The following is a 26,135-nucleotide window of genomic DNA, read 5'->3' as shown; positions in this document are numbered from 1 at the left end:
TAACACTTAGCACCCTTTTTTGAATCAAGCCCAAAGTCTCTAACTGGGTTAGCACCGCTTTGTGAATCGAGCCCTTACTGTACACACACACACACACCTTACACACACATATTGTGCACACATACTGTATTCACATACTGTACACACACATATTGTGCACAAATACTGTACTCACATACTGTACACACACACACCTTACACACACATACTGTACTCATATATTGTACACACACATACTGTAAACATATACTGTACTCACATACTGTACACAGACACATACTGTACACTGTCCACTGTACAAGTTCATCTCGGATCCACTTTAAGGTGGACAGTGGGAACAATTGGACTTTTTTTTTCAAAAACAGCTTGTAGTTTTTGATAAAATCGATGATAAAGTTAGAGGAACGAAAATTCTATATTCAAAGGATACTCGAGGTGACATGTGACATGATGAGATAGACATGGGTATGTACAGTGCCTAGCACACAAATAACTAGGTGGTGTTCCTTTTTTCTTTCTCTGCCTGAAAGAGTTAAATATCAACTATGTAAGTGGCTGACTCAGTCCTGACTCAGACAGGAAGTGACTACAGTGTGACCCTCACTGATAAGAAATTCCCTTTTTTATCTCTTTATTGCTCTCAGAAGCCATTTTCTGCTAGGAAAGTGTTTTATAGTTGGAATTTCTTATCAGTGAGGGTCACACTGTAGTCACTTCCTGTCTAACATTAATAGAAATATATTTGGGTGCGGTCCTTTACAACGTGAAGGATCAAAACACAGTTCTTTTTAGGGGCAGTCCACCTTGCCCACCGAAACATTTGTTACTTTAGAAAAGGACTTTATATCATAATGCAATATGAGATTGCACTTTTGATATAAAGTCCTTTTCTAAAGTAACAAAAGTCACTTCCTGTCTAAGTCAGGACTGAGTCAGCCATTTACATACCTGAGATTTAACTCTTTCAGGCAGTGAAAGAAAAAAAGGAACACAGCCTAGATATTTGTGTGCTAGGCACTGTACATACCCATGTTTATCTCATCATGTCACATGTCACCTCGGGTATCCTTTAAATGTGGTAAAATGACAGATAATGTATCAACATGCATACAAATGTATTTGTTCTCTTTTTATATATATGTTCAGAGTGTGGGAAATGAAAAAAAAATGATGTGGGGTGCCCCCTCCCGAACCTCTTTAACCCTGATATTAGGATGCTATTGGTGCTCCAGGGTGCCAGTGTAAGTGGGGGCGATAGGTGTATTGTGCGGGGAGGAGAGCAGAAAGCCACGGAGGGAGACGGAGCTTTAGCTATACTTAGTATAGCAGCGCTCAAAGCATCTTTAAATTTTGCTCAAAGGCTTCCCATTGGTCTGTTAGAGCCTCTGAGGGCTGTGGAGCCTCTGAGCCAAATTCAATGATGCTTTGGCTCTTGCTATACAGCTGCGTGGGGAGTGGCGGTGTGCGGCGGGGGTTGCACGGATCGGCTGAGATCTTCAATCAAGGTCACAAGATAGAGGATATTGGCGTGGGACTTTTCTGAGGATATTGGCGTGGGACTTTTCTGGATATTGGTGTGGGACTTTTCTGAGGATTTTGGCGTGGGACTTTTCTGAGGATATTGGCGTGGGACTTTTCTGGATATTGGTGTGGGACTTTTCTGAGGATTTTGGTGTGGGACTTTTCTGAGGATATTGGCGTGGGACTTTTCTGAGGATATTGGCGTGGGACTTTTCTGAGGATATTGGCGTGGGACTTTTCTGAGGATATTGCTGTGGGACTTTTCTGAGGATATTGGCATGGGACTTTTCTGAGGATATTGGCGTGGGACTTTTCTGAGGATATTGGCGTGGGACTTTTCTGAGGATATTGGCGTGGGACATTTCTGAGGATATTGGTGTGGGACTTTTCTGAGGATATTGGCATGGGATTTTCTGAGGATATTGGCATGGGACTTTTCCTAGGATATTGGCGTGGGACTTTTCCGAGGATATTGGCGTGGGACTTTTCCGAGGATATTGGCGTGGGACATTTCTGAGGATATTGGCGTGGGACTTTTCTGAGGATATTGGCGTGGGACATTTCTGAGGATATTGGCGTGGGACTTTTCTGAGGATATTGGCGTGGGAACTTTTCTGAGGATATTGGCGTGGGAACTTTTCTGAGGATATTGGCGTGGGACTTTTCTGAGGATATTGGCGTGGGGACTTTTCTGAGGATATTGGCGTGGGAACTTTTCTGAGGATATTGGCGTGGGACTTTTCTGAGGATATTGGCGTGGGAACTTTTTTAAAAAGGTACAAGTAAGTATTTCTGGTTTATTACAATAATTAAATGACTTTTCTTGTCGTAGTGTTTTTATTTCATTTAACCCTTTGTGGAAATGGGTAAGGGGTACTATGTACACCTATTCTCATTTCTCCTGGGGAGGTGGTTGGTATCTGGGGATCCCCCTCTTAAAGGGGACTTCAAGATGTCACCATGAAACCCCCAAGGTAGGCAACCCCTACCTCCTCCTAAGGCACTGAAGGTGGGGAAGAGCCCCTTGTTCATGGAGGAGGTTTGGCGCCCCTCTCCCCCAGAGCCCCTTCATACCATGGACCATGCGGGCTGGTATAGCTCAGGGTGCAAAGCCTTATGCAGCTGGGGCTCCGCATTCTGGCTAGCCCAGCCTGTATGGGGACAAGGGGTTACAGAGGCTCGGGAGGGGGGACCCTACATTTTTTTATATTTCCCACACTCTGAACAAAAAATACATTTATAAACATGTTAATAGATTATCCTTCATTTTAGCACAGTGATTTTTTTTTCTAATTTTAACATCAATTTTCTCAAAAACTATAAGGCCTTTGCTATTAACCGCTAAAGTCGGTGGCTGCTGAAACATTTCCCACACTCAGAGCGAGACATTTAAAGTTGATTTTTCAAAAAATATAAAGTCTTTCTTATTTTTTTTCCTCTTGTACCCAGTGTCCTCCCCAGTCCCCACATACCATGCAAATTTGGTGTTTCTAGCATGTAAGGGGGTTTTGCCATTAACCGCTAAAGTTGGCGGCCAGTGACTTCAATGTAAAAAATGCAAGCGCAAATTTTTACAAAAAAATTGTGTTAAATGTGAATAGCAAACAGCCGATGTTTAGCAGGAAGTGTCCGCCAGGGAACTGTTCGGCCATCTTTACTGCCAATGTCTATTTTATACACACCAGGGGCCTGATTCACAAAGCGGTGATAACTCAGTTATCACGCCTAAAAGACTTTAGGCGTGATAACCTTTGCACCACTGAGTTATCACCGATTTTTGCTGCTCTTCGCGCGAAGTTACCGCGCGTACGCTCGCGCGCAAAGTCCCATAGGGTTCAAAGGGCGCATCGCACGAAGCGCGGGGCGCTTCGCGTGCAAAACTTTGCGCGCGGAAAACTCGCGCGAAGCCCTTCTTATCATGCCTAAAGTGAGTTTAGGCGTGATAAGGGCCTTTTCACTGGCGTGCAAACACTTTGCACCGCTTTGTGAATCGAGCCCCATGTGTTCATAGATTTTATTCCATTGAGTAGGATTCAATCTGCTACCCAAAGCTTTTTCCCAGCCCTGACACAATGTAGGTAAAGGGCACTGGTCCATCTCGCTTACAAGTCAATTGTAAGTTGTCTCCAACCCTCTAGATGCTCTCATTTTGTTCAGGAACAGTGATTTATAAGTGTTTAAAGTATCTGTTAGTTGTGTCCCCATATATGGACTGTATTTTATTCCACAGACTTCGTGGCTGTATGGGCCACCATTTGCTGGGTCACTTATCACAGACAGAAATGTATGTGTTTTGCTTGCTTTGAATCTGGTATATTCTTATATCTGATTTTCTAGCACTGGGAACTAGTCTGCCCTTTTCAGCTGGAGGAAAAACTTGGTTATCTTTTTTGAAGAGAAACTCCGACCAAAAATTGAACTGTATCCCAATCAGTCGCTGATACCCCCTTTTACATGAGAAATCTATTCCTTTTTACAAACAGACCATCAGGGGGCGCTGTATGACTGATATTGTGGTGAAACCCCCCCACAAGTAACCCCTCCCACAAGAAAAGTTCAAACTTTTGGCAGTTTCCTGTCTGTGAACCTTGTTGCACTGTGGGAAATAGCTGTTTACAGCTGTTTCCAACTTCCAAAAACCATGCAGCAGCTACATCACCTGCTAACAGTAAAATGTTCACTGGAGTTCCTCTTTAAGGTACTCAATAAGCAGCAGGGATTGTATCTAATGTGTTCAGTGCAACTAGCACTGATTTTTCTTGGTCCAGTTTCAAGCTGCAAACAATAAACACGATATTCTCATTCTGATTTGTTTGCATCTCGTTGATCTTCACAAGGAAACCACACTAAAGAAAAAAATTCTGATACATATTCTGTCTTTCTAAAATGTCTCACTTGTGTTTCAGGTCCCTAAAATTAACATGCTCCAGTTCTGCAGCTGCCCATCCCCCAATGAACCTCCCAGCATGAAGACTGCCCCCGGGCCCATGGCCACCAGTGACGAAATCGAGTTCCTCTTCAGTAAAATCAACAGACTCATCCCCAAGGTTGTCATCGATGATCCAGAGGAGGCCACCAGCGCCAAGGAAACGCGATCTAAAATAATGAACCCAAAAGCGCAATACTGCATTGGAGACATGCTGCTCATCAGAGTCGATGTGTACGATTATACTGGACGGCCAAAAACCTACGGAGGAGATTATATAAGGGCCAGAATCTATTCCCCCGCCTCTAACAGCAGCGCCAGCGGTGGTGTCATAGACTATAATAATGGGACTTATGCCGTAAAATTCATTTTATTCTGGGAGGGCACCGTGCATCTCTCCATTTTGCTCATGCACCCAAGTGAGGCTGTGGCCGGCTTGTGGCGGGCGAGAAACCAAGGCTACGCCAATATTAAGTACACCGGCAATTTCACCAGTGCTACAGACTACGCCAATAGTGAGTGTGGGTTTCTACTGGACACAAAGAAGGAAGTGTGCAGCTACATCGATAAGAGAGACAAGGAGGCCTTCTACTGCACTAAGCCTAAGAATTACCCCTGTGAAGCCCTGACTCATATGAATTCTATCAACCGCGATCACTCATATCTGACAGAGGTGGAGCAGCTCCTGTTGAACAGGTAAGAGCAAGTGCTAGAAAGCCTAAGATAGGTCACAGCCCTTGCAAGCTCACAATTTATAGGGGAGGGGGTGAAGAGACTGGGGGGGGGGTCCCTACACTTGTGAGCTTACAATCTAGAGGAGAGAGGGTGGAGAAACTAGGGTGAGTTCCCTGCCCTTGTGAGATTACAATCTAGAGGAGAGGGAATGGAGACACTAGGGGAAGGTCCCTGCCCTTGTGAGCGTAAAATTTATAGGGGAGGGGGAGGAGAGACTGGGGGAGGTCCCTGCCCTTATGAGCTTATCATCTATAGGGGAGGGGGTGGAGACACTGGGGGAGGTCCCTGTCCTTGTGAGCTTACCATCTATAGGGGAGGGGGTGGAGACACTGGGGAAGGTCCCTGTCCTTGTGAGCTTACAATCTATAGGGGAGAGGGGTGTAGACACTGGGGGAGGTCCCTGCCCTTGTGTACTTACTATCTAGAGAGAAGAGGGAGGAGAGACGGGGAGGAGCCTGCCCTTGTGAGCTTACAATCTATAGGGTAGGGGGTGGAGAGACTGGGGGGGGTTCCCTGCCCTTGTGAGTTCACAATCTATAGGGGAGGGGGTGGAGACACTGGGGGAGGTCCCTGTCCTTGTGAGCTTACAATCTATAGGGGAGGGGGTGTAGACACTGGGGGAGGTACCTGCCCTTGTGTACTTAATATCTAGAGAGGAGAGGGAGGAGAGACTGGGGAGGAGCCTGCCCCTGTGAGCTTACAGTGTAGAGGGTGGTGAGATTGAGACACTGGGGGAGTAGACAAAGGGATTAGCAGATGAGACAGTGAGCTTTATATTTGAGCTATAGCAAATTATAAGCATGTCTGAATAGTTGGATAGTTGTGTCTCGAAGGTATGTTCCAGGCTTGGAGCATGATGGATGGCCTGTGGTTAAGAGTTCCAAATGAGAGGTGACACTCATGAGAAGTCCTGGATGTGAGAGGAGTTGACCAAGCTGGAGGAGGGAAGGTTGTGGGATGGATGATTAGACGTATGTAGATTAGATATAAGCTTGGGCTAGATTTACAGGGAGGCCAGCAATTGCAGCAATTTAGACCTTTTGGAGGTGTGTGTACGGCATCCCCTCTTGTATGACATGCTCCTTTATGACATGCCCCCTTGTATGACATGCCTCTTTATGACATGCCCCCTTGTATGACATGCCCCTTTATGACATGCCCCCTTGTATGACATGCCTCTTTATGACATGCCCCCTTGTATGACATGCCCCTTTATGACATGCCCCCTTGTATGACATGCCCCTTTATGACATGCCCCCTTGTATGACATGCCTCTTTATGACATGCCCCCTTGTATGACATGCCTCTTTATGACATGCCCCCTTGTATGACATGCCCCTTTATGACATGCCCTCTTGTATGACATGCCCCTTTATGACATGCCCCCTTGTATGACATGCCCCTTTATGACATGCCCCCTTGTATGACATGCCCCTTTATGACATGCCCCCTTGTATGACATGCCCCTTTATGACATGCCCTCTTGTATGACATGCCCCTTTATGACATGCCCCCTTGTATGACACGCCCTCCTTCTGAACAAGCCTCGGAGCACCAGATGGTAATTGGAATTTAAATGAATACAATAATTAAGTCTTTCATTGTGGAAACATATGCTGGATGCATGCCAACACTCATTCAGGGCTTTGAATAGGTCAGCGGCGAGTTTGCTGGGATTAATTACAAGGAGCAGCATTTCTCTGTGGGGATTTCTAGTGGGTCACTTCAAGTAGACTAGAATGACGCATGTCCCGGGAGCTGCAAATATATATATATCCATCAGAGAAGAAACTGCAACGCCATATACAAGGAGAGAAAGATGGCCGCTGCTTCCTGCCTGCCACTTCCTGTTACCTGGCAGATCAATGCAGGCCTAATCCTTGTGGTGAAGCTTAGAAGACATCTGATTCTACATTTTCTTCATTTTACTTTACATAAAGTAGTTACATAGTTGAGATGAAAAAAGACATTTGTCCACCGAGTTCAAGCTGAAAATATGGTACAACACTGTGCTGCACCCTCACATATCACAGCTGATCCAGAGGAAGGCAGAAAACACTTACAGCTTACAGCTTGCTGGAGACCATTAGGGAAGGGTCGTCCCTTGCAGTAGAGGCTCTCCTGCAAAACATCCTTTCCCCGCCTCTCCACGTCTCTATCCTGCCTCTTCCCGCCTCTCTGCTCTGTGACGAGACGCAGAGGGGCGAGCTGCAGCATCATGACCACGGGGTCAAGGCCATATTTTCATTATTTTTACAAAAAGAAACTAAACAAAAACTTGGCACAGGAGCAGCAAGGAGCGGCAGTAAGGGACGCTACCTGATCTGGCTGGGGTTCCTATACTGCCCTGGAATTTTAGGGGCCCTAAACCATGAGGAGTAGTCTAGAAACCAAATGCCTCAAAATGACCTGTGAAATCCTAAAGGTACTGATAGGACTTTGGGCCCCTTAGCGCACCTAGGCTACAAAAAAGTGTCACACATGTGGTATCGCCGTACTCAGGAGAAGTATTATAATGTGTTTTGGGGTGTATCTTTACACATACCCATGCTGGGTGGGAGAAATTTCTCTGTAAATGGACAATTGTGTGTAAAAAAAAAAAAAAAAAAAAAAAAAAAAAACACCATTTACAGAGATATTTACACCCCAAACATTTACAAAAATACACCCAAAAACACATTATACTACTTCTCCTGAGTTATGCAATACCACGGTCCTGATTCACAAAGCGGTGCAAAGTGTTTGCACGCGAGTGAAAACCCCTTTATCACGCCTAAACTCAGTTTAGGCATGATAAGAAGAAACTCACGCGAATTTTCCGTGCGCAGGCGCAGCACCCGGCGCTTCGCGCGAAGCTCCCATTAAGCCTTATGGGACTTTGCGTGCGCGCTTACGCACGAGTTAGAGCACAAGCGCACGCGCAAAGTCCCATAGGGCTTAATGGGAGCTTTGCGCGAAGCGCCGGGTGCTGCACGCGCGAGTTTCTTCTTATCATGCCTAAACTGAGTTTAGGCGTGATAAAGGGGTTTTCACTCGCGTGCAAACACTTTGCACCGCTTTGTGAATCGAGCCCCTAAAGTCTTTTAGGCATGATAACTGAGTTATCACCGCTTTGTGAATCAGGCCCTTTAGGCGTGATAACCATTGCACCACGCTGGTGAAAAGCCAGTTTAGGTGTGATAAGTTTAGGTGTGATAAGTTTAGGCATGCTAAGTTTACATAAGTGTAGATAGCGTGCAAATTTCCGCACGCAAAGCAGCGCCATTAAACTCTATGCAAAGTGCACCAGACTTTGCTAGCGCAAAACTTTTGATCAGCTGTGCACTGCGGTGCTAACGCAGTTGGTGCTTAAACTTATCATGCCTAAACTTATCACACCTAAACTTATCACACCTAAACTTATCATGCCTAAACTTATCATGCCTAAACTGAGTTTAGGCATGATAAAGGGCTTTTCACCAGCATGCTAACTGTTAGCACCGCTTTGTGAATCAGGCCCTAGGTGCGCTAATCAGAATCAGAATCAGAATCCATTTATTTCGCCAAGCATGATTTGGGTCATGCCCGGAATTGGTTTTAGCAGCACAGAACACCTTAGACTTGTTTACATAGACACACTGACAGTAGAAGAAAGCAGTAGATACAGCAAAAAATCAAAGTAATCATAAAAAACAACATGACAGTAAGCAACTCATCAGCAGATACAGAGACATTTCAAGAGGAGCAGCACAGAGAGAAGTAGAACATTAGTATTAACACTGGTGTCAGACTACGTAGATGCCTCCCTGGGTGGCGGGGGACCCCGAAGGGCTCGTACAGAGTTCAAGAGTCTAACTGCCGTGGGGAAAAAAGTGTCCCTGTGTCTTGATGTCTTGGTGGGGATGGCCCGGAATCTGCGCCCCAACGGGAGCCATTGGAAGAAGCGATGGCCTGGGTGCGTCGAGTCGTTTGCAATCCTTGTTGCTCTGGAACACATCCTGGCCTCATGAATTAGATCCAGTGGGGGAAGGGGCTTCCCGATTATTTTCTCTGCAGTTCTGATGACCCTCTGGATTTTGTATCTGTCGCTGGTTGTGGCCCCAGTGTACCAGACGAGGATGGAGGAGCAGAGGACAGACTCGATCGTGGCAGAGTAGAAGGACTTTAGGAGTTCGTGGGCCATGCCAAACTTTTTTAGTTGCCGCAGGAAGAAGAGTCTCTGCTGGGCCTTCTTTTGGGTTGAGATGGTGTTGGCTTTCCAGTTCAGATCGTCCGTGATGGTCGTGCCCAGGAGACGGACACTGGAGACTCTACTGACTTCGGACCCATTTATATGGATCGGGCGGGGGGTGGTGGTGCTCCGCCTTCTGAAGTCAATAACCATTTCCACAGTTTTGGTATTATTGAGCACTAGCTTGTTTTCCTTGCACCAGTGGCCGATTCTTTCCACCTCCTGGAGGTAGGCCCGTTCATCGTTGTTCCTAACAAGGCCAACAATTGTGGTATCATCTGCGAATTTGATGACTTTGACGGAGTTCTCTTTGGATGTGCAGTTGTTGGTGTATAGTGAAAACAGAAAAGGTGACAGGACACATCCCTGTGGGGCTCCCGTGTTGGTTGTTCTTGGGCTGGATGATATGTTTCCAAGTTTCACAGTTTGGGACCTATTCGTAAGGAAATCTGTGATCCAGCAGCGGAGGGTGGGGTGAACACCAAGCTCCACTAGGTTATCATGCAGTATCCGTGGGCATATGGTGTTGAATGCCGAGCTGAAGTCCAAGAGGAGCACTCTGGCATATGAGTCCGGTCTGTCCAGGTGGTCTGTAACAAACTCCAAACAGATGTTGATAGCGTCATCCGTGGACCTGTTTGCTCTATACGCAAATTGGAGTGGGTCCAGGCGGTGCAGAGTGGAGTGCTTTAGAAGGGCTAGGACCGCTTTCTCGAAAGTTTTCATGACGACAGAAGTGAGGGCCACTGGTCTGAAGTTGTTTAGGTCTCGAGCTCCCTGTTTTTTTGGAACAGGGATTATGGTGGACTTTTTAAAGCATGAAGGGACCTTGCCTTCCCTTAGGGACTTGGAGTATATAGAAGTGAGGATGGGGGTCAGCTGCTGTGCGCAGGCTTTCAGACAGGCTGGAGACACACCATCTGGGCCCGAGGCTTTTCTGGTGTTTAGCATGGACAGGTGGTGCAGCACCTCCTCCTCACTCACTGCTGGAGGGGGAAGGCTTGTGCTTGCAGGGAGGATGATAGAGGGTGCAGGGGGGCCCTGCGAGTCGGTTTGGTTTTCGAACCTGCAGTAAAAGCTGCTGAGTTCCTCAGCTAGCTCTGAGTTTGGCGTTACATTGTGAGGTGCAGGCCTGTAATTTGTGACCGTCTTGAGCCCCTTCCAAACAGCCCGTGGGTCCCTTGAGCTGAGGTTCTCCCTTATCTTTCCTGCATACTCCCTTTTTGCAGCTCTCAGTTCCTTGTTGAGGGAGTTCCTTGCTATCCTGAAGTCCTCTAGGGAGCCTGACTTGTGCGCAGCTTCTTTGCGCTTTCGTAGTTGTCGTAGCTTGCTAGAAAACCAGGGTTTGCTGTTTGGGTAGATTTTGAAGGACTTTGAGGGAATGCAGGATTCCTCACAAAAACTTATGTAGGATGTGACAGTGTCCGCCCACTCATCCAGGTTAGGTGTCTCCAGAGCCTCCCAGTCCGTGCAGTCGAAATAGGCCTGGAGTTGTTTTTTTGCCTCATTTGACCACACCTTTACGGTCTTTAGGGCTGGTTTTGTTGATTCCAGTTGTCTCCTGTAGGTGGGGACCAGATGAATGAGGTTGTGGTCAGATGAGCCCAGTGCTGCCCAAGAGGTGGCCTTATAGGCATCTTCCAGGACCGTGTAGCAGTGGTCCAGGGTGCTGGCATTCCTGGTGGGGCAGGCAACGTGCTGGTGGAAACGTGGCAGTTCCCGACGGAGGCTGGCCTTGTTGAAATCGCCCATAACGATGAATAAGGAGTCTGGAAGGGTTGTCTCCCACTGTGTGATGCTATCGCTAAGGTCCAGTTCTGTGTTTTTGGTATCGGCATCAGGTGGGATGTATACGCCCACTAGAACGTAGGAGGAGAACTCCCTGGGTGAATAGATCGGTCTGCAGTTGACTAGTAGGAGCTCTAGATCAGGGGTGCATTTCCTGGTTAACAGCGAGGTGTCAGGACACCATGAGGTATTGATGTAAAAGCAGACCCCGCCGCCCTTCTTTTTCCCAGAGAGTGAGTGGTCACGGTCCGCACGGATGAGATTGAAGCCCGGGAGCAGTAGGGCGTTGTCAGGAATGCCCTCATCTAGCCAAGTCTCTGTGAAGCAGAGGACCGGGGTGTTTCTGCCAAACTCCCGCTTGTCGCTGATGAGTCGGAGTTCATCCAGCTTGTTGGGTAGTGAGCGAACATTTGCCAGGAGGGCCGAGGGAATGGCTGAGCGCAGTCCTTTTTTCCTCAGCCTTACCCGGGCACCCGCCTTGCAGCCCCGTCGTCTCTGGACTGTGCGTGCCCTAGGGGCAGTAATTTGCTGGATGTACCCCCAGACGGAGTTGAGTAGGAGCCTGTCCTCTGGCTGCGGGCCCCTGCAGCATTCCCACTGGATAAGCTGAGACCTGGTGTAAACCCTGCGCGACGTGTGAGGTGGCATAGTGGCGCCTGTGATGGAGGGCATGGTGGAAGAGCCTGGTGGAGGGGGGAGTGACACATGTACAGTCCACAGTATGAAAAACACAAGCAGATGGTAGCGAATAAAGCAGATTGCAAGCAAGCAGAGGCAGCAGCACAGAGTTCGAGTCCTAAGCGGGCCTGCACAGTCTTCACTCCTAGTGCGTGTGCAAGGGCAAGGGCAGCGGGCAGGTGTTTCAGAGACAAGAGATTGTAGGACAGGCAAAGATACAGAGCATGTGCTCAGTAGATCATACCTTGTGGTCTTGCATTGCTGCGGGTGGGGAGGCATCAGTGTCCTGTGGGCGAGATGTGGTAGATGGCATCAGTGTCCTGTGGGCCAGATGTGGTAGATGGTCCTCTGGGTGCCTGTGTCCAGCGTCATAGCTGGGAGCCTCTGGAGACCATCCAGGCAGCAGCGGCCGAGCTGAGGCAGGAGCGGTGGAGCTGAATTGCAGCAGGAGCGGTGGAGCCGGAGCACAAGTCCCGCAGTTGGCTTCAGCGGGTAGCTGGGAGCCCTCCAGAGATCACCCAGGTAGCGGCAGGCTGGAGCAGCGGCGGTGGGTTGCTGCAGGAGCGGTGGAGCCGGAGCACTGGTCCCGCAGTCGGCTTCTACGGGTAGCTGGGAGACTCTCCTTTGGTGCAGCTGCGGCCTCGGCGGGGGCCGTGGGTTCGGATACGCTAGCTCTGGTGGCGACTAGCGGGGATAGCGGCGTTCGGGTCACCAGTCCTCCTCTGGAGCCGGGATAGCGGCGCTCGGGTCCCCGTCCTCCAGAGACCACCCAGGTAACGGCCGGCTGGAGCAGCGGCGGTGGTTTGCGGCTGGAGCGGTGGAGCCGGAGCCCCGCAGTATGTAGCTGGCAACTCTCCTTTGGTTCAGCTGTGGCTTGGCGGGGGCCGTGAATTCAGGTGCTCTAGCTCTGGTGGCGACTAGCGGGGATAGCGGCTCTCAGGTCCCAGTCCTCCTCCGGAGCGGGGGTACCGGCGCTCGGGTCCCAGACCTATTCTCTGGTGCTGGTCGCTGGTGAGTCTCGGTGGAGTTGCTGCTCGGGGCACGCCGCGTGGTACAGCTGTGTGTGGGCTTTGCCGGCCTCTCTCAGCCACGTGGGTGAGTGAGACTGGGTCTGCTAGGGAGACCAGGAGGTCTTTTTGGCTACGCTCAAATCAAAAATTCAACTAACTAAACACTAAGCTAAAACTAAGAAAATAATAAAAGTATCAAAAAGTATCAAAAATTATCGGAAGAGGGGAAAAAAGTGAAAAAAAGAGGAAAGTTCTCGGAGCCTGTGTGCTGGGCCCAAAGTCCTATGAGCACCTTTAGGCTTGAACAGGGGTGCTTTCAATTTAGTTCAATATTCACCTTGGAATTCAGTCCAGCCACCTAATTAAGGTAGCACTTGCCGGTGCACTTTTCCTGCAGGTACACCACTCCTGCTATCCAACAAACTCCAACAATGTAGTAAAAGCATTCCACAGGCTTCAAACTTTCGTTTGTAGTTTATTCGAGCTTGGACATTCTGATTCTGATTCATGTTCTGGGTCACCTGACCCTTCCTCAAGTGTGACACACTTGAGTGCCTTCTCTACATTGTTGGGGCTTACAATTTAGCACCCCCCAAAATGCCAGGACAGTAAACACACCCCACAAATAACCCCATTTTGGAAAGTAGACACCCCAAAGTATTCAGAGAGGTGCATGGTGAGTCCGTGGCAGATTTCATTTTTTTTTGTCACAAGTTAGCAGAAATGGAAACTTTTTTTTATTCCTTTTTTTCACAAAGTGTTGTTTTCCGCTAATTTGTGACAAAAAAAATAAAATCTTCTATGAACTCACCATGCCTCTTAGTGAATACTTTGGGATGTCTTCTTTCCAAAATGGGGTCATTTGGGGGGTATTTATACTATCCTGGAATTTTAGCACCTCATGAAACATGACAGGTGGGCAGAAAAGTCAGAGATGCTTCAAAATGTGAAAGTTCACTTTTTGCATCATAGTTTGTAAACGCTATAACTTTTACCCAAACCAATAAATATACACTTATTGGATTTTTTTATCAAAGACATATAGCACAATAAATTTGGATAAAAATGTATATAGAAATTTTACTTTGTTTGAAAAATGTCAGCACAGAAAGTAAAAAAAAAACTTTTACAAAATTCATGTCTTTTTTGATGAATATAATAAAAACTAAAAATCACAGCAGCAATCCAATAGCACCAAAAGAAAGCTGTATTAGTGAGAAGAAAAGGAGGCAAAATTCATTTAGGTGGTAGGTTGTATGAGCGAGCAATAAACCGTTACAGCTGCAGTGGTCTGAATGGAAAAACAGTGTCTTGTCCTTAAAGGGACTCCGAGCTCAAAATAGAATAGAAAATAGTACTCACCTGGGGCTTTCTGCAGCCCAGTGTAGGTCGGGACGTTCCACGCCGGCGTCCTGGCTCTTCTCCCATGGTCTCTTCTGAAATGGCTGGCCGGCGGCAGCCGGGCGACACTAACCTCGAGTGTCAGGCTCCTCTTCCTGATACGTCATGGCTGTCATCACCACGCCAGCCGCCTCGCGTCATCACGGCGGCCGGCGTGACAGTACGGTGCATGCACGGTTTAATCATGCATGCGCCGTATTGTCACACCGGCTGCCGTGATGACGCGAGGCGGCCGGCGTGGTGATGACAGTATCAGGAAGAGGAGCCCGACACTCAGGGCCAGTGTTGCCTGGCTGCCGCCGGCCAGCCGTTTCAGAAGAGATCATGGGAGAAGAGCCAGGACGCCGGTGTGTGACGTCCCGACCTACACTGGGCTGCAGAAAGCCCCAGGCGAGTACTATTTTCTATTCTATTTTGAGCTCGGAGTCCCTTTAAGGGGTTTGTGCAGTCCTTAAGTGATTAAAACAGAAATAATTGTGATTCAGAGATTCACAATTTAAAGCATCAGCTAAGAACTCTCTAGTATTACTTTAAAAATCAGGACTGTTAGTCAAAAACTCTTTTACTGCATTTAGGCCCGCCTCCTGATTGATGATTGTATAAAGAGAGGTCACATCAGAATCAGAATCATTTTATTTCGCCAAGCATGACTGGGTCAAGCCCGGAATTGGATTTGGCACAATGGAGCGGTACATAGAAAGAAGGCAGGAAAAACGTTAGAATGACAGTAATACTTCATGCTCAATAAATGCATACACAAATATACAATCAACGTTAGATATATATATATATATATATATATAGCTTAGTATACATCTTTCATAACTGCTGAAGTCTACCGCTCCTATGCAGGTGGTAGGGTGCTGATAGAGGGTGGTAGAATGTTAAGGGAATTCAGGAGGCTGACGGCCATCAGGAAAAAAGAGTTCTTGTGTCTGGTGGTCTTGGTGGGGATGGCCCGGAGTCTCCGACCCAGTGGAAGTGGGGTGAAAAAACAGTGGCCTGGGTGTAACCAAAAAATGGGGTTCAGTAAAATGAAGTTCATGTAAAATTTTTATAAGATCTCTGGAGTCTTTAAGATATGAAGGTAAATTTGCATGACAATAGGTTGTAAAAAACAGTCTATGAATTCACTGATTCGGGATATCACAGAATTGATCCAACTCACGATTGGACAGCCTGGGGGTTTATTGGGGTCTTTATGTATTTTGGGGAAACAATATAAAACGGGGGTACGGACAAAGGATGGTCCAAGGTAATCCGCTTATTTTTCAATTAGAATTTCTCTGTCTGCACCCCCCCCCCCCCCCCCCACACACACACACACACACACACACCTTTGTTGTCGTCCGGTTTAATGGTAATAGTCGTATTGGACAATAGATTTTTTATTGCTTGACCACTGTCAACATTATTTGCAAGACACTTGCATTTCATCAATGTTCTTCAAAAGTACCACTTGAAAAGTCTCTATGTAAACAAAATTGGTAAATGTGGTGGTAAAAATATAAAGTGCATGGTAACCAATGCTCGGAGCCTTGCAAATAAAATAGACGAACTAGAGTTCATTCTGAATGACAAAGGCTATGACATTGTGGGAATAACCGAGACATGGATAACCAAGACATAACTGGACAGTGGCGTTCCTACAATAGGGCGCCATGGGGCACCCCACACCGGGTGTTGGGCGCCCCAGGGGGTGACATCAAGGCCTCCCACAGAGGCCTGTGCCGGACAGGAGGGGGGGGAAGCAACACAGAATGGAGGGGTGGTGGGGAAAGCGGCAGAGAGGGGTGCCAGACCCCCCACCTCCCTCACCTGGGTCCCCTCCTTCTGGCGCTTCCCCCTCCTAATTAGTAGCAGCGGCCGGGCAGGAGACGGGCGGAGAGGACTTACTCACCTCCTTCCTGCGTTCCATGTGATGGCGCATAGCGTCATCGTCACGTGACGCTGGTCTCCGCCTTCTCCACCGTTCACTGTGCTTCCTGATTGGCGGAAGCACAGTGAGCGACAGAGAAGTCGGAGAGCAGCGTCGCGTGAGGATGACGCTGTGTGCCATCGCCAGGAGCAGGTAAGTCCTCTCCGCCCGCTCCTGCCCGCTGCTGATAATTAGAAGGGGGAAGCGCCAGAAGGAGGGGACCCAGGTGAGGGAGGTGGGGGGTCCGGCGCCCCTCCCCGCCACCCCTCCTTCCAAGCTTCCCCCATACCGGGGGCAACTATATTACCTACTCTGGGGGCAACTATATTACCTACACTGGGGGCAACTATACTAGCTATTCTGGGGGTAACTATACTAGCTATTCTGGGGTAACTATACTAGCTATTCTGGGGGCAACTATATTACCTACACTGGGGGCAACTATATTACCTACTCTGGGGGCAACTATACTACCTACACTGGGGGCAGCTATATTACCTACACTGGGGGCAACTATATTACCTACACTGGGGGCAACTATACAACTATATTACCTACTCTGGGGGCAACTATATTACCTACACTGGGGGCAACTATACTAGCTATTCTGGGGGTAACTATACTAGCTATTCTGGGGGCAACTATACTAGCTATTCTGTATCAACTGTCCTGGCCAGGTCTGCTACACGATTGAAGTGTTTTCTGGCCAGGTTGGCCACATGATTGCATGTATTTTCTGGGCAAAGCTGCCAACACGATTGCACGTATTTTCTGGGCAAAGCTGCTGACATGATTGCACGTATTTTCTGGGCAAAGCTGCCGACATGATTGCACGTATTTTCTGGGCAAAGCTGCTGACATGATTGCACGTATTTTCTGGGCAAAGCTGCCGACATGATTGCACGTATTTTCTGGGCAAAGCTGCCGACATGATTGCACGTATTTTCTGGGCAAAGCTGCCGACATGATTGCACGTATTTTCTGGGCAAAGCTGCCGACATGATTGCACGTATTTTCTGGGCAAAGCTGCCGACATGATTGCACGTATTTTCTGGGCAAAGCTGCCGACATGATTGCACGTATTTTCTGGGCAAAGCTGCCGACATGATTGCACGTATTTTCTGGGCAAAGCTGCCGACATGATTGCACGTATTTTCTGGGCAAAGCTGCCGACATGATTGCACGTATTTTCTGGGCAAAGCTGCCGACATGATTGCACGTATTTTCTGGGCAAAGCTGCCGACATGATTGCACGTATTTTCTGGGCAAAGCTGCCGACATGATTGCACGTATTTTCTGGGCAAAGCTGCCGACATGATTGCACGTGTTTTTTGGTCAAAACTGCCGACATGATTGAAAGTGTTTTCTGGTCAACTCTGCCAACATGATTGAACATGTTTTTTGGTCAAATCTGCCGACACGATTGAACGTGTTTTCTGTTCAAATTTGCTCACATTACGTGTATTTTGTTGAGAAAACCTGCACAATTATGTGAATTTTCTGGGGAAAGGGTCACCAAAACTTGGGCCCACTGTCCCGAGGTGAGAATAATATTGAGGCTGCCCTATTTATCTCCTTTTAAGCAATACCAGTTGCCTGGCTGCCGTGCTGGTCCTTTGCCTCTAATTCTTTCAACCATAGACCCTGAACAAGCATGCAGCAGGTCAGGGGTTTCTGACAATATTGTCAGAACTGACAAGATTAGCTGCATGCTTGTTTCTGGTATAATTGAGTTCTACTGCAGCTAAATAGATCAGCAGGGCTGCCTATTGTTTAAAAGGAAATACATATGGCGGCCTCCATATCACTCTCATCCCGGGTTCACTTTAAATTAGTTAGCTCCACCCTCATCCGGTCATGGCCACGCCCACTTATTGCTGCAGGTTATAACCACACCCATTTTTTGTTAGCTACCTATACTGAGGCCAACTTTAGGGGAGGGAGCCTACACCTGGCATTACCCACCGTGTCGCGTTTAGCATGCCACAGTCGCTTTTTTTTTTTATGGCGGGGGAGGGGGGTGTCTTTTAATACCCAGCACCGGGTGTCAAATGCCCTAGGTACGCCACTGTGACTGGATAGCAAATTTAGAGGGATACAATGGGCCTGATTCACAAAGCAGACAACAGTTAACAGTTAGCATGCTAGTGAAAAGCCCTTTATCATGCCTAAACTCAGTTTAGGCATAATGGGCCTGATTCACAAAGCGGTGCAAACTTTTTCGCTGACTTTTTCGCGCGCAATTTGCCGCGATTCGCGCGATCACGGGCTTTTTCGTGCGCAATTTGCCGCGATACGCGCGAATCGCGGCAAATTGCGCGCGCAAAAGTCCGCGATCGCGCGAATCGCGGCAAATTGCGTGCGAAAAAGTCCGCGAAAAAGTTTGCATAGCTTTGTGAATCAGGCCCAATAAGTTTAGGTGTGATAAGTTTAGGCATGATAAGTTTAGGTGTGATAAGTTTTTAGGCGTGATAAGTTTAAGCACCAACTGGGTTAGCACCGCAGTGCACAGCTGATCAAAAGTTTTGCTCTAGCAAAGTCTGGTGCACTTTGCATAGAGTTTAATGGCGCTGCTTTGCGTGCGGGACTTTGCGCGCGATCTAAACTTATCTAAACTTATCATGCCTAAACTTATCATGCCTAAACTGAGTTTAGGCATGATAAAAATGGTTATCACGCCTGGGGCCTGATTCACAAAGCGGTGCAAAGTGTTTGCACGCGAGTGAAAACCCCTTTATCACGCCTAAACTCAGTTTAGGTATGATAAGAAGAAACTCGCGCGAATTTTCCGCGCGCAAAGTTTTGCGCGCGCGCACCCGGCGCTTCGCGCGAAGCTCCCATTAAGCCCTATGGAACTTTGCGCGCGTACGCGCGATAGCTTCGCGCGAGTTAGAGCACAAAGCGGTGATAACTTTGCTAGTGCAAAGGTTATCACGCCTAAAGTCTTTTAGGCGTGATAACTGAGTTATCACCGCTTTGTGAATCAGGCCCCTAAAGTCTTTAACTGGGTTATCACCGCTATGTGAATTGAGCCCTAGGGGCCTGATTCACAAAGCGGTGATAACTCAGTTATCACGCCTAAAAGACTTTAGGGCCTCGATTCACAAAGCGGTGATAACCCAGTTATCACGCCTAAAAGACTTTAGGCGTGATGACCTTTTCACCACTGAGTTATCACCGATTTTTCCTGCTCTTCGCGCGAAGTTACCGCGCGTAAGCGCGTTCGCGCGTACGCGCGTGTGAGCGCGCGCAAAGTCCCATAGGGCTTAATGGGAGCTTCGCGCGAAGCGTCGGGTGTTGCGCGCGCACTTACGCGCGTACGCGCGGCAACTTCGCGCGAGTTTCTTCTTATCATGCCTAAAGTGACTTTAGGCGTGATAAGGGCCTTTTCACCATGGTGCTAACACTTTGCACCGCTTTGTGAATCGAGCCCAAGGCATGATAACCTTTGCACCACACCGGTGAAAAGCCAGTTTAGGAGCTTGGGCTCGATTCACCAAGCGGTGCAAAGTGTTAGCACCGTGGTGAAAAGGCCCTTATCACGCCTAAAGTCACTTTAGGCATGATAAGAAGAAACTCGCGCGAAGTTGCCGCGCGTACGCGCGTAAGTGCGCGCGCAACACCCGACGCTTCGCGCGAAGCTCCCATTAAGCCCTATGGGACTTTGCGCGCGCTCTCACGCGCGTACGCGCGAACGCGCTTACGCGCGGTAACTTCGCGCGAAGAGCAGGGAAAATCGGTGATAACTCAGTGGTGAAAAGGTCATCACGCCTAAAGTCTTTTAGGCGTGATAACTGGGTTATCACCGCTTTGTGAATCGAGGCCCTTGATTCACAAAGCGGTGATAACTCAGTTATCACGCCTAAAAGACTTTAGGCGTGATAACCTTTGCACCACTGAGATATCACCGTTTTTTGCTGCTCTTCGCGCGAAGTTACCGCGCGTAAGCTCGCGCGCAAAGTCCCATAGGGTTCAATGGGCGCATCGCGCGAAGCGCAAAACCTTGCGCGCGGAAAACTCGCGCGAAGCCCTTCTTATCATGCCTAAAGTGAGTTTAGGCATGATAAGGGCCTTTTCACTGGCGTGCAAACACTTTGCACCGCTTTGTGAATCGAGCTCTAGGCGTGATAAGTTTAGGTGTGATAAGTTTAGGCATGCTAAGTTTAGATAAGTGTAGATAGCGTGCAAAGTCCCGCACGCAAAGCAGCACCATTAAACTCTATGCGAAGTGCACCAGACTTTGCTAGAGCAAAACTTTTGATCAGCTGTGCACTGCGGTGCTAACGCAGTTGGGCCTCGATTCACAAAGCGGTGATAACCCAGTTATCACGCCTAAAAGACTTTAGGCGTGATGACCTTTTCACCACTGAGTTATCACCGATTTTTCCTGCTCTTCGCGCGAAGTTACCGCGCGTACGCGCGTGAGCGCGCGCGCAAAGTCCCATAGGGCTTAATGGGAGCTTCGCGCGAAGCGTCGGGTGTTGCGCGCGCACTTACGCGCGTACGCGCGGCAACTTCGCGCGAGTTTCTTCTTATCATGCCTAAAGTGACTTTAGGCGTGATAAGGGCCTTTTCACCACGGTGCTAACACTTTGCACCGCTTGGTGAATCGAGCCCTTGGTGCTTAAACTTATCATGCCTAAACTTATCACACCTAAACTTATCATGCCTAAACTTATCACACCTAAACTGAGTTTAGGCGTGATAAAGGGCTTTTCACCAGGGTGCTTTTTAGCACCGCTTTGTGAATCAGGCCCCATGGGCTCGATTCACAAAGCGGTGCTAACCCAGTTAGCATGCCTAAAAGACTTTAGGCGTGATAACCATTGCACCACGCTGGTGAAAAGCCAGTTTAGGTGTGATAAGTTTAGGCATGATAAGTTTAGATCGCTTGCAAAGTCCCGCACTCAAAGCAGCGCCATTAAACTTTATACGAAGTGCCCCAGACTTTGCTAGCGCAAAACTTTTGATCAGCTGTGCACTGCGGTGCTAACCCAGTTGGCGCTTAAACTTATCATGCCTAAACTTATCACACCTAAACTTATCACGCCTAAACTTATCATGCCTAAACTGAGTTTAGGCATGATAAAGGGCTTTTCACCAGCGTGCTAACTGTTAGCACCACTTTGTGAATCAGGCCCATTGACTGGGGTATTGAGGCTACCCATTCTTGTAAAAGCAGCAGATTTCTGGCAGCACTACAGGACAATTACTTGACTCAAATGGTAACAGAACCAACTAGGGGGAATGCGTTACTGGATCTGATCATTTCTAATAGACCAGATAATGTATCAAATGTGCAAGTTCAAGAACATTTGGGAAATAGTTGTCACAACATGATAACGTTTGATCTGGTGACTGATAGGCCACGGGGCAGTGGGACCACGAAAACTATGAATTTTAGAAAAGCAAAGTTCAATCAACTTAGACAGGCACTAAGTTTGGTTAACTGGGATAATGTACTACAAGGGGAGGACACTGAAGAGAAATGGCAAGCTTTTAAACTTATTCTCAATCAATATTGTAGTATGTATATCCCATATGGAAACAAAATGTCTAGGATTAAAAAAAGGCCTCTGTGGAAGAAGAGATAAAATGAAGAAGAAAAAGAATGCCTATAAGGTCCTAAAACAGGAGGGGACCGAGGCCGCACTAAGCAATTATAAGGAGTGCAATAAAAATTGTAAAAAAGAAATTAGGCTGGCAAAGCTGAAAATCAAATCGCTAGGGATATCAAATCTAACCCAAAAAAGTTTTACAAGTACATCAACTCTAAAAAAAGAAAGGTTGACTGTATAGGAATCCTAAAGGATGAGGGTGGGAACTCAATGGTGGATGACCAAGGTAAGGCAGAGTTATTAAATGCTTTCTTTGCTTCTGTCTTCACAAAGGAAACAGCACTGTTGCAAATTACAGGTGCAGAAGAGTCTCAATCTTCCAACTGTAATATTAAATACTTAACGCAGGAAGAAGTGAAGGCAAGACTAAATAAATTAAAAATAGACAAGGCACCTGGCCCGGATGGCATGCATCCTCGGGTCCTAAGGGAATTAAGTTCAGTTATAGATAAACCCCTTTATCTTGTCTTTTGTGACTCTCTTTCAACTGCCAGAGTCCCAGTGGATTGGCGTACAGCCCACTTTTTCCCATTACTTAAGAAGGGCAAAAAATCAGATCCAGGAAATAGACCTGTTGTGATGAAACACGGAAAAGCCGCTGCCTCTCAAGGTGAGGCGGCTGTTTCCGCGTCCAGCATGGCGTCACAACACGGAAAAAACGCTGCATGCCGCAGAGGCAGAGCGGCGGAATCCGCATTGGGAACGGCGGAATCCGCATTGGAGGTGGCTCCCGCACTCGGTTCACTGGATACATTGCAAAACAGTACTGGTGTGGCTGGGACTGATAGCCCACCTGGATTCAGAGTGACACGCGCGCGCGCACAGAGGCAGAGCTTAACAGCCAGAAGGGAGTCAGCTGACATTTTCCTCTACTCTCATTGGTCCAGCAATTAGGGAGGTCCTGGAGAGGTCCTTGTGTATATATACTGCTGGCTGTTCACTTGCTCTTTGTCTGGCGTTGCGATCACATATGTGGGAGCACCCAGATCCGTAGTCAGATCCGCAAGTGTGCCGGGACCAGCTGGAGCTGTAATCCTACACTTAGCTAGATTCTGTTGATAGCTAAAGTACTAGTTTGATTGTGATTATCTGTTATGACCTATTGCCTGCCTGACTATCCTTCTGAACTCTGATCTTGTACCTCGATATTTCTGATACTCTGTTGCCGAACCCCGGCTCGTTCCTAGACTCTGCTTCAGCCTCCTGATTTTGTACCTCGATATATCTGATACCCCGTTGCCGAACCCTGCCTGTACTTAGACTCCGCCTTTGCCTCCTGAATTTGTACTTTATCTGTCCGTGTGTGTACGACCTGGCTTGTCCGACCTCGAGAACCGACCTTGCTGTTAGAGGGGGTTCCTCGCTCTGTTAGTGACCCCTCCTCCTGAGGGTTACTTTCAGACTATCCTTCCTGCTGTCAGCCCGACTGCTCCCGTCTTGGAGAGTCCGGGTCTGCGGAAGGAATCCGTGCAGTACTCCTTACTGCACTGAGGCCTAGTCCTCTAAGTGTTACTGTTACACCAAACACTACACTCTACTCGGGTGAACAGAGGTTAGCTGGTATATCGGATTATCGGTGATACTGCAGATCACTTATAATCTGGTATATATCTGTATTCCCAGTGATACTGCAGATCACCGGTAATCAGATCCTCTCTGTGCTTCACCGATCGTTACAGAACGCCAGACCAAAAAACAGATGGACGCACGCGCTGACCCTCTGACTGTGCTTGCCACTTCGGTGGATAGCATCCATCAAGCACTGGGCCAGCACAAAGCCTTAATTGATGGCCTATCAGGCTCTGTGCGAACCCTTCAGACGTCAGTTGATTCGGTGCGATCCCCTCCTACTGATGACATACGTATGCCCGTACCTGATAAATTTTCCGGCCACAAGTCTGACTTCTGGAATTTTAAGAGTAGAGTGTTATCATATTTCGAGTTGAGACCCCGATCCTCGGGAACTGAGACCCAACGGGTCATCTTTATTAAAACTTTGTTAACTGGTGACTCCCAGTCCTGGGCGTACAACCTGCTCCCCACAGATACAGCTCTGACCTCGGTAGGGGAATTCTTTAAAGCCATGGTGGTAATTTACGACGACCCTGACCTTGCTGCGACCTCTGAGCGGAAGCTTAAGCTTTTACGGCAAGGCAGGGGTTCAGTCGAAGATTACGCGGCCGAATTTCGTAGATGGTCAGTTACGGCCAGGTTTGACACCTATGCCCTCTTAGATTACTTCCTGTCTGGGTTGTCGGATGAGGTCTCCGACCTAATGTTAAGTCAACCCGAGCCCAGAACAGTCGATGAGGCCATCTCAGCGGCCATTCGAATCAACCGCAGGTTGCGCTATCAAAGACAAACCAGGGGCAGTCACCGTGTCAGAATGGTGTCTTGCGCCACAACCCCAGTGACCCCACCTCCTCCCGAGTCAATGCAGATTGGTCGGTCTGAGCTGTCCCTAGAGGATAAATGGTTGCTTCTTCCGTGTACGATTACATGGGAAGAGAAGACCGAGCTCACGGAATCCTTTGTTGATTCTGGCTCTGCAGCTAATTTTATGGACTTTGAGTTTGCTAAAAGGTTGGGTATTCCACTCACCCCGGTAAAACCACCCTTCCAGGTTACAGCAGTGGATGATTCCCCTCTGCAGAGGAATCATCCGTTATCACAGACACCAGAGGTGGGAGTCACTATAGGGGTGCTGCACAGAGAGAGACTGCAGTTCATTGTATTACATATGTCCACCTCCACAATCATCCTAGGCATGCCGTGGTTACAAATCCATTCACCACAGATAGACTGGGCCACGGGGCAGTTAACAGCATGGTCACCTCATTGTTTCCAGCAGTGTTTAGGGAGGCTGACGTTAGGTCAAACCAGTGGACAGGTGGAAGGAGTACCTGAACAGTACTCGGATTATGCGGACGTGTTCTGTCCTAAGGCTGCGGATAAATTGCCCCCGCATCGCCCTTTCGACTGCCCCATTGACCTCCGTTCTGGTTGTATGCCCCCTCGAGGCCATTTGTATAATCTGTCTGGACCTGAAAAACTAGCCATGCAGGAGTATATCCGTGAAAACTTGGCCAAGGGCTTCATTCGCCCGTCCCGGTCGCCGGCCGGGGCAGGCTTCTTTTTTGTTAAGAAAAAAGACGGGGGCTTGCGGCTATGTATCGATTACCGGGGCCTAAATAAAATCACAGTGAAGAATCGCTACCCGTTACCGTTAATAGACGATTTATTCACACAGGTCACTGATGCGAGGATTTTCTCGAAACTAGATTTACGGGGGGCATACAATCTGGTGCGTATAAGAAAGGGCGATGAATGGAAAACGGCCTTCAATACACCTGACGGGCACTACGAGTACCTGGTGATGCCCTTCGGGTTATGTAATGCCCCGGCCGTTTTCCAGGAACTCATTAATGAGGTCTTTAGGGAGGTGTTAGGGAAGTTTGTGTTAATCTACCTGGACGACATTCTTATCTTTTCTAACAACCTCTCTGATCACAGAACCCATGTCAGATTTGTACTGGACAAACTGAGGCAGAATTTGTTATACGCTAAACTTGAGAAGTGTATTTTCGAGGTTACGTCTGTCGCCTTTCTGGGGTATATAATCTCCACCTCGGGCCTGTCTATGGACCCTGCCAAGGTCTCCGCAGTCCTGGAGTGGCCGCAGCCGGTGGGGTTGAAGTCTTTGCAACGGTTCTTGGGTTTTGCAAACTATTATAGAAGGTTCATAAAGGGGTACTCCACAGTAGTCGCACCCCTCACCGGTCTTACAAAGAAAGGGGCAGACACCACTCACTGGCCTCCCGAGGCTTTACAGGCATTCTCTACTTTAAAGGAACTGTTCTGCTCAGCACTAGAGTTGGGCCGAACGGTTCGCCTGCAAACGGTTCCATGCGAACTTCAGTGGTTCGCGTTCCGCAGGCGAACGTTTGCGGAAGTTCGGTTCGCCCCATAATTCACCATGGAGGGTCAACTTTGACCCTCTACATCACAGTCAGCAGGCCCAGTGTAGCCAATGAGGCTACACTAGCCCCTGGAGCCCCACCCCCCTTATATAAGGCAGGCAGCGGCGGCCATTACGGTCACTCGTGTGCCACTGCCTGCATTAGTGAGAGTAGGGCGAGCTGCTGCACTGTCTCTCATAGGGAAAGATTAGTTAGGCTTAGCTTGTTCCTGGCTGCATACCTGTTCTGTGAACCCACCACTGCATACCTGTACTGTGTCTGTGAACCCACCACTGCATACCTGTTCTGTGAACCCACCACTGCATACCTGTTCTGTGAACCCACCACTGCATACCTGTTCTGTGAACCCA

At 48.2% G+C, this 26,135-nt stretch overlaps 1 protein-coding gene across 4 annotated transcripts in view; it reads left to right on the top strand.

Moving 5' to 3' along the window:
• The window catches only part of LOC137543603 (NXPE family member 2-like), a 190,971-nt gene that overhangs the window by 121,885 nt on the left and 42,951 nt on the right, over positions 1-26,135 (top strand). For all 4 annotated transcript variants that reach the window (XM_068264707.1, XM_068264708.1, XM_068264706.1 and 1 more), the window contains one exon: positions 4,428-5,143. In XM_068264707.1, coding sequence (XP_068120808.1) covers positions 4,428-5,143 — 716 coding nt within the window. The remainder of the gene's footprint in view (positions 1-4,427; positions 5,144-26,135) is intronic.

Source organism: Hyperolius riggenbachi, unplaced genomic scaffold, assembly GCF_040937935.1.
Source record: "Hyperolius riggenbachi isolate aHypRig1 unplaced genomic scaffold, aHypRig1.pri scaffold_115, whole genome shotgun sequence".
Taxonomy (NCBI): domain Eukaryota; kingdom Metazoa; phylum Chordata; class Amphibia; order Anura; family Hyperoliidae; genus Hyperolius; species Hyperolius riggenbachi.
This window is presented reverse-complemented; position numbering and strand designations above follow the sequence as displayed.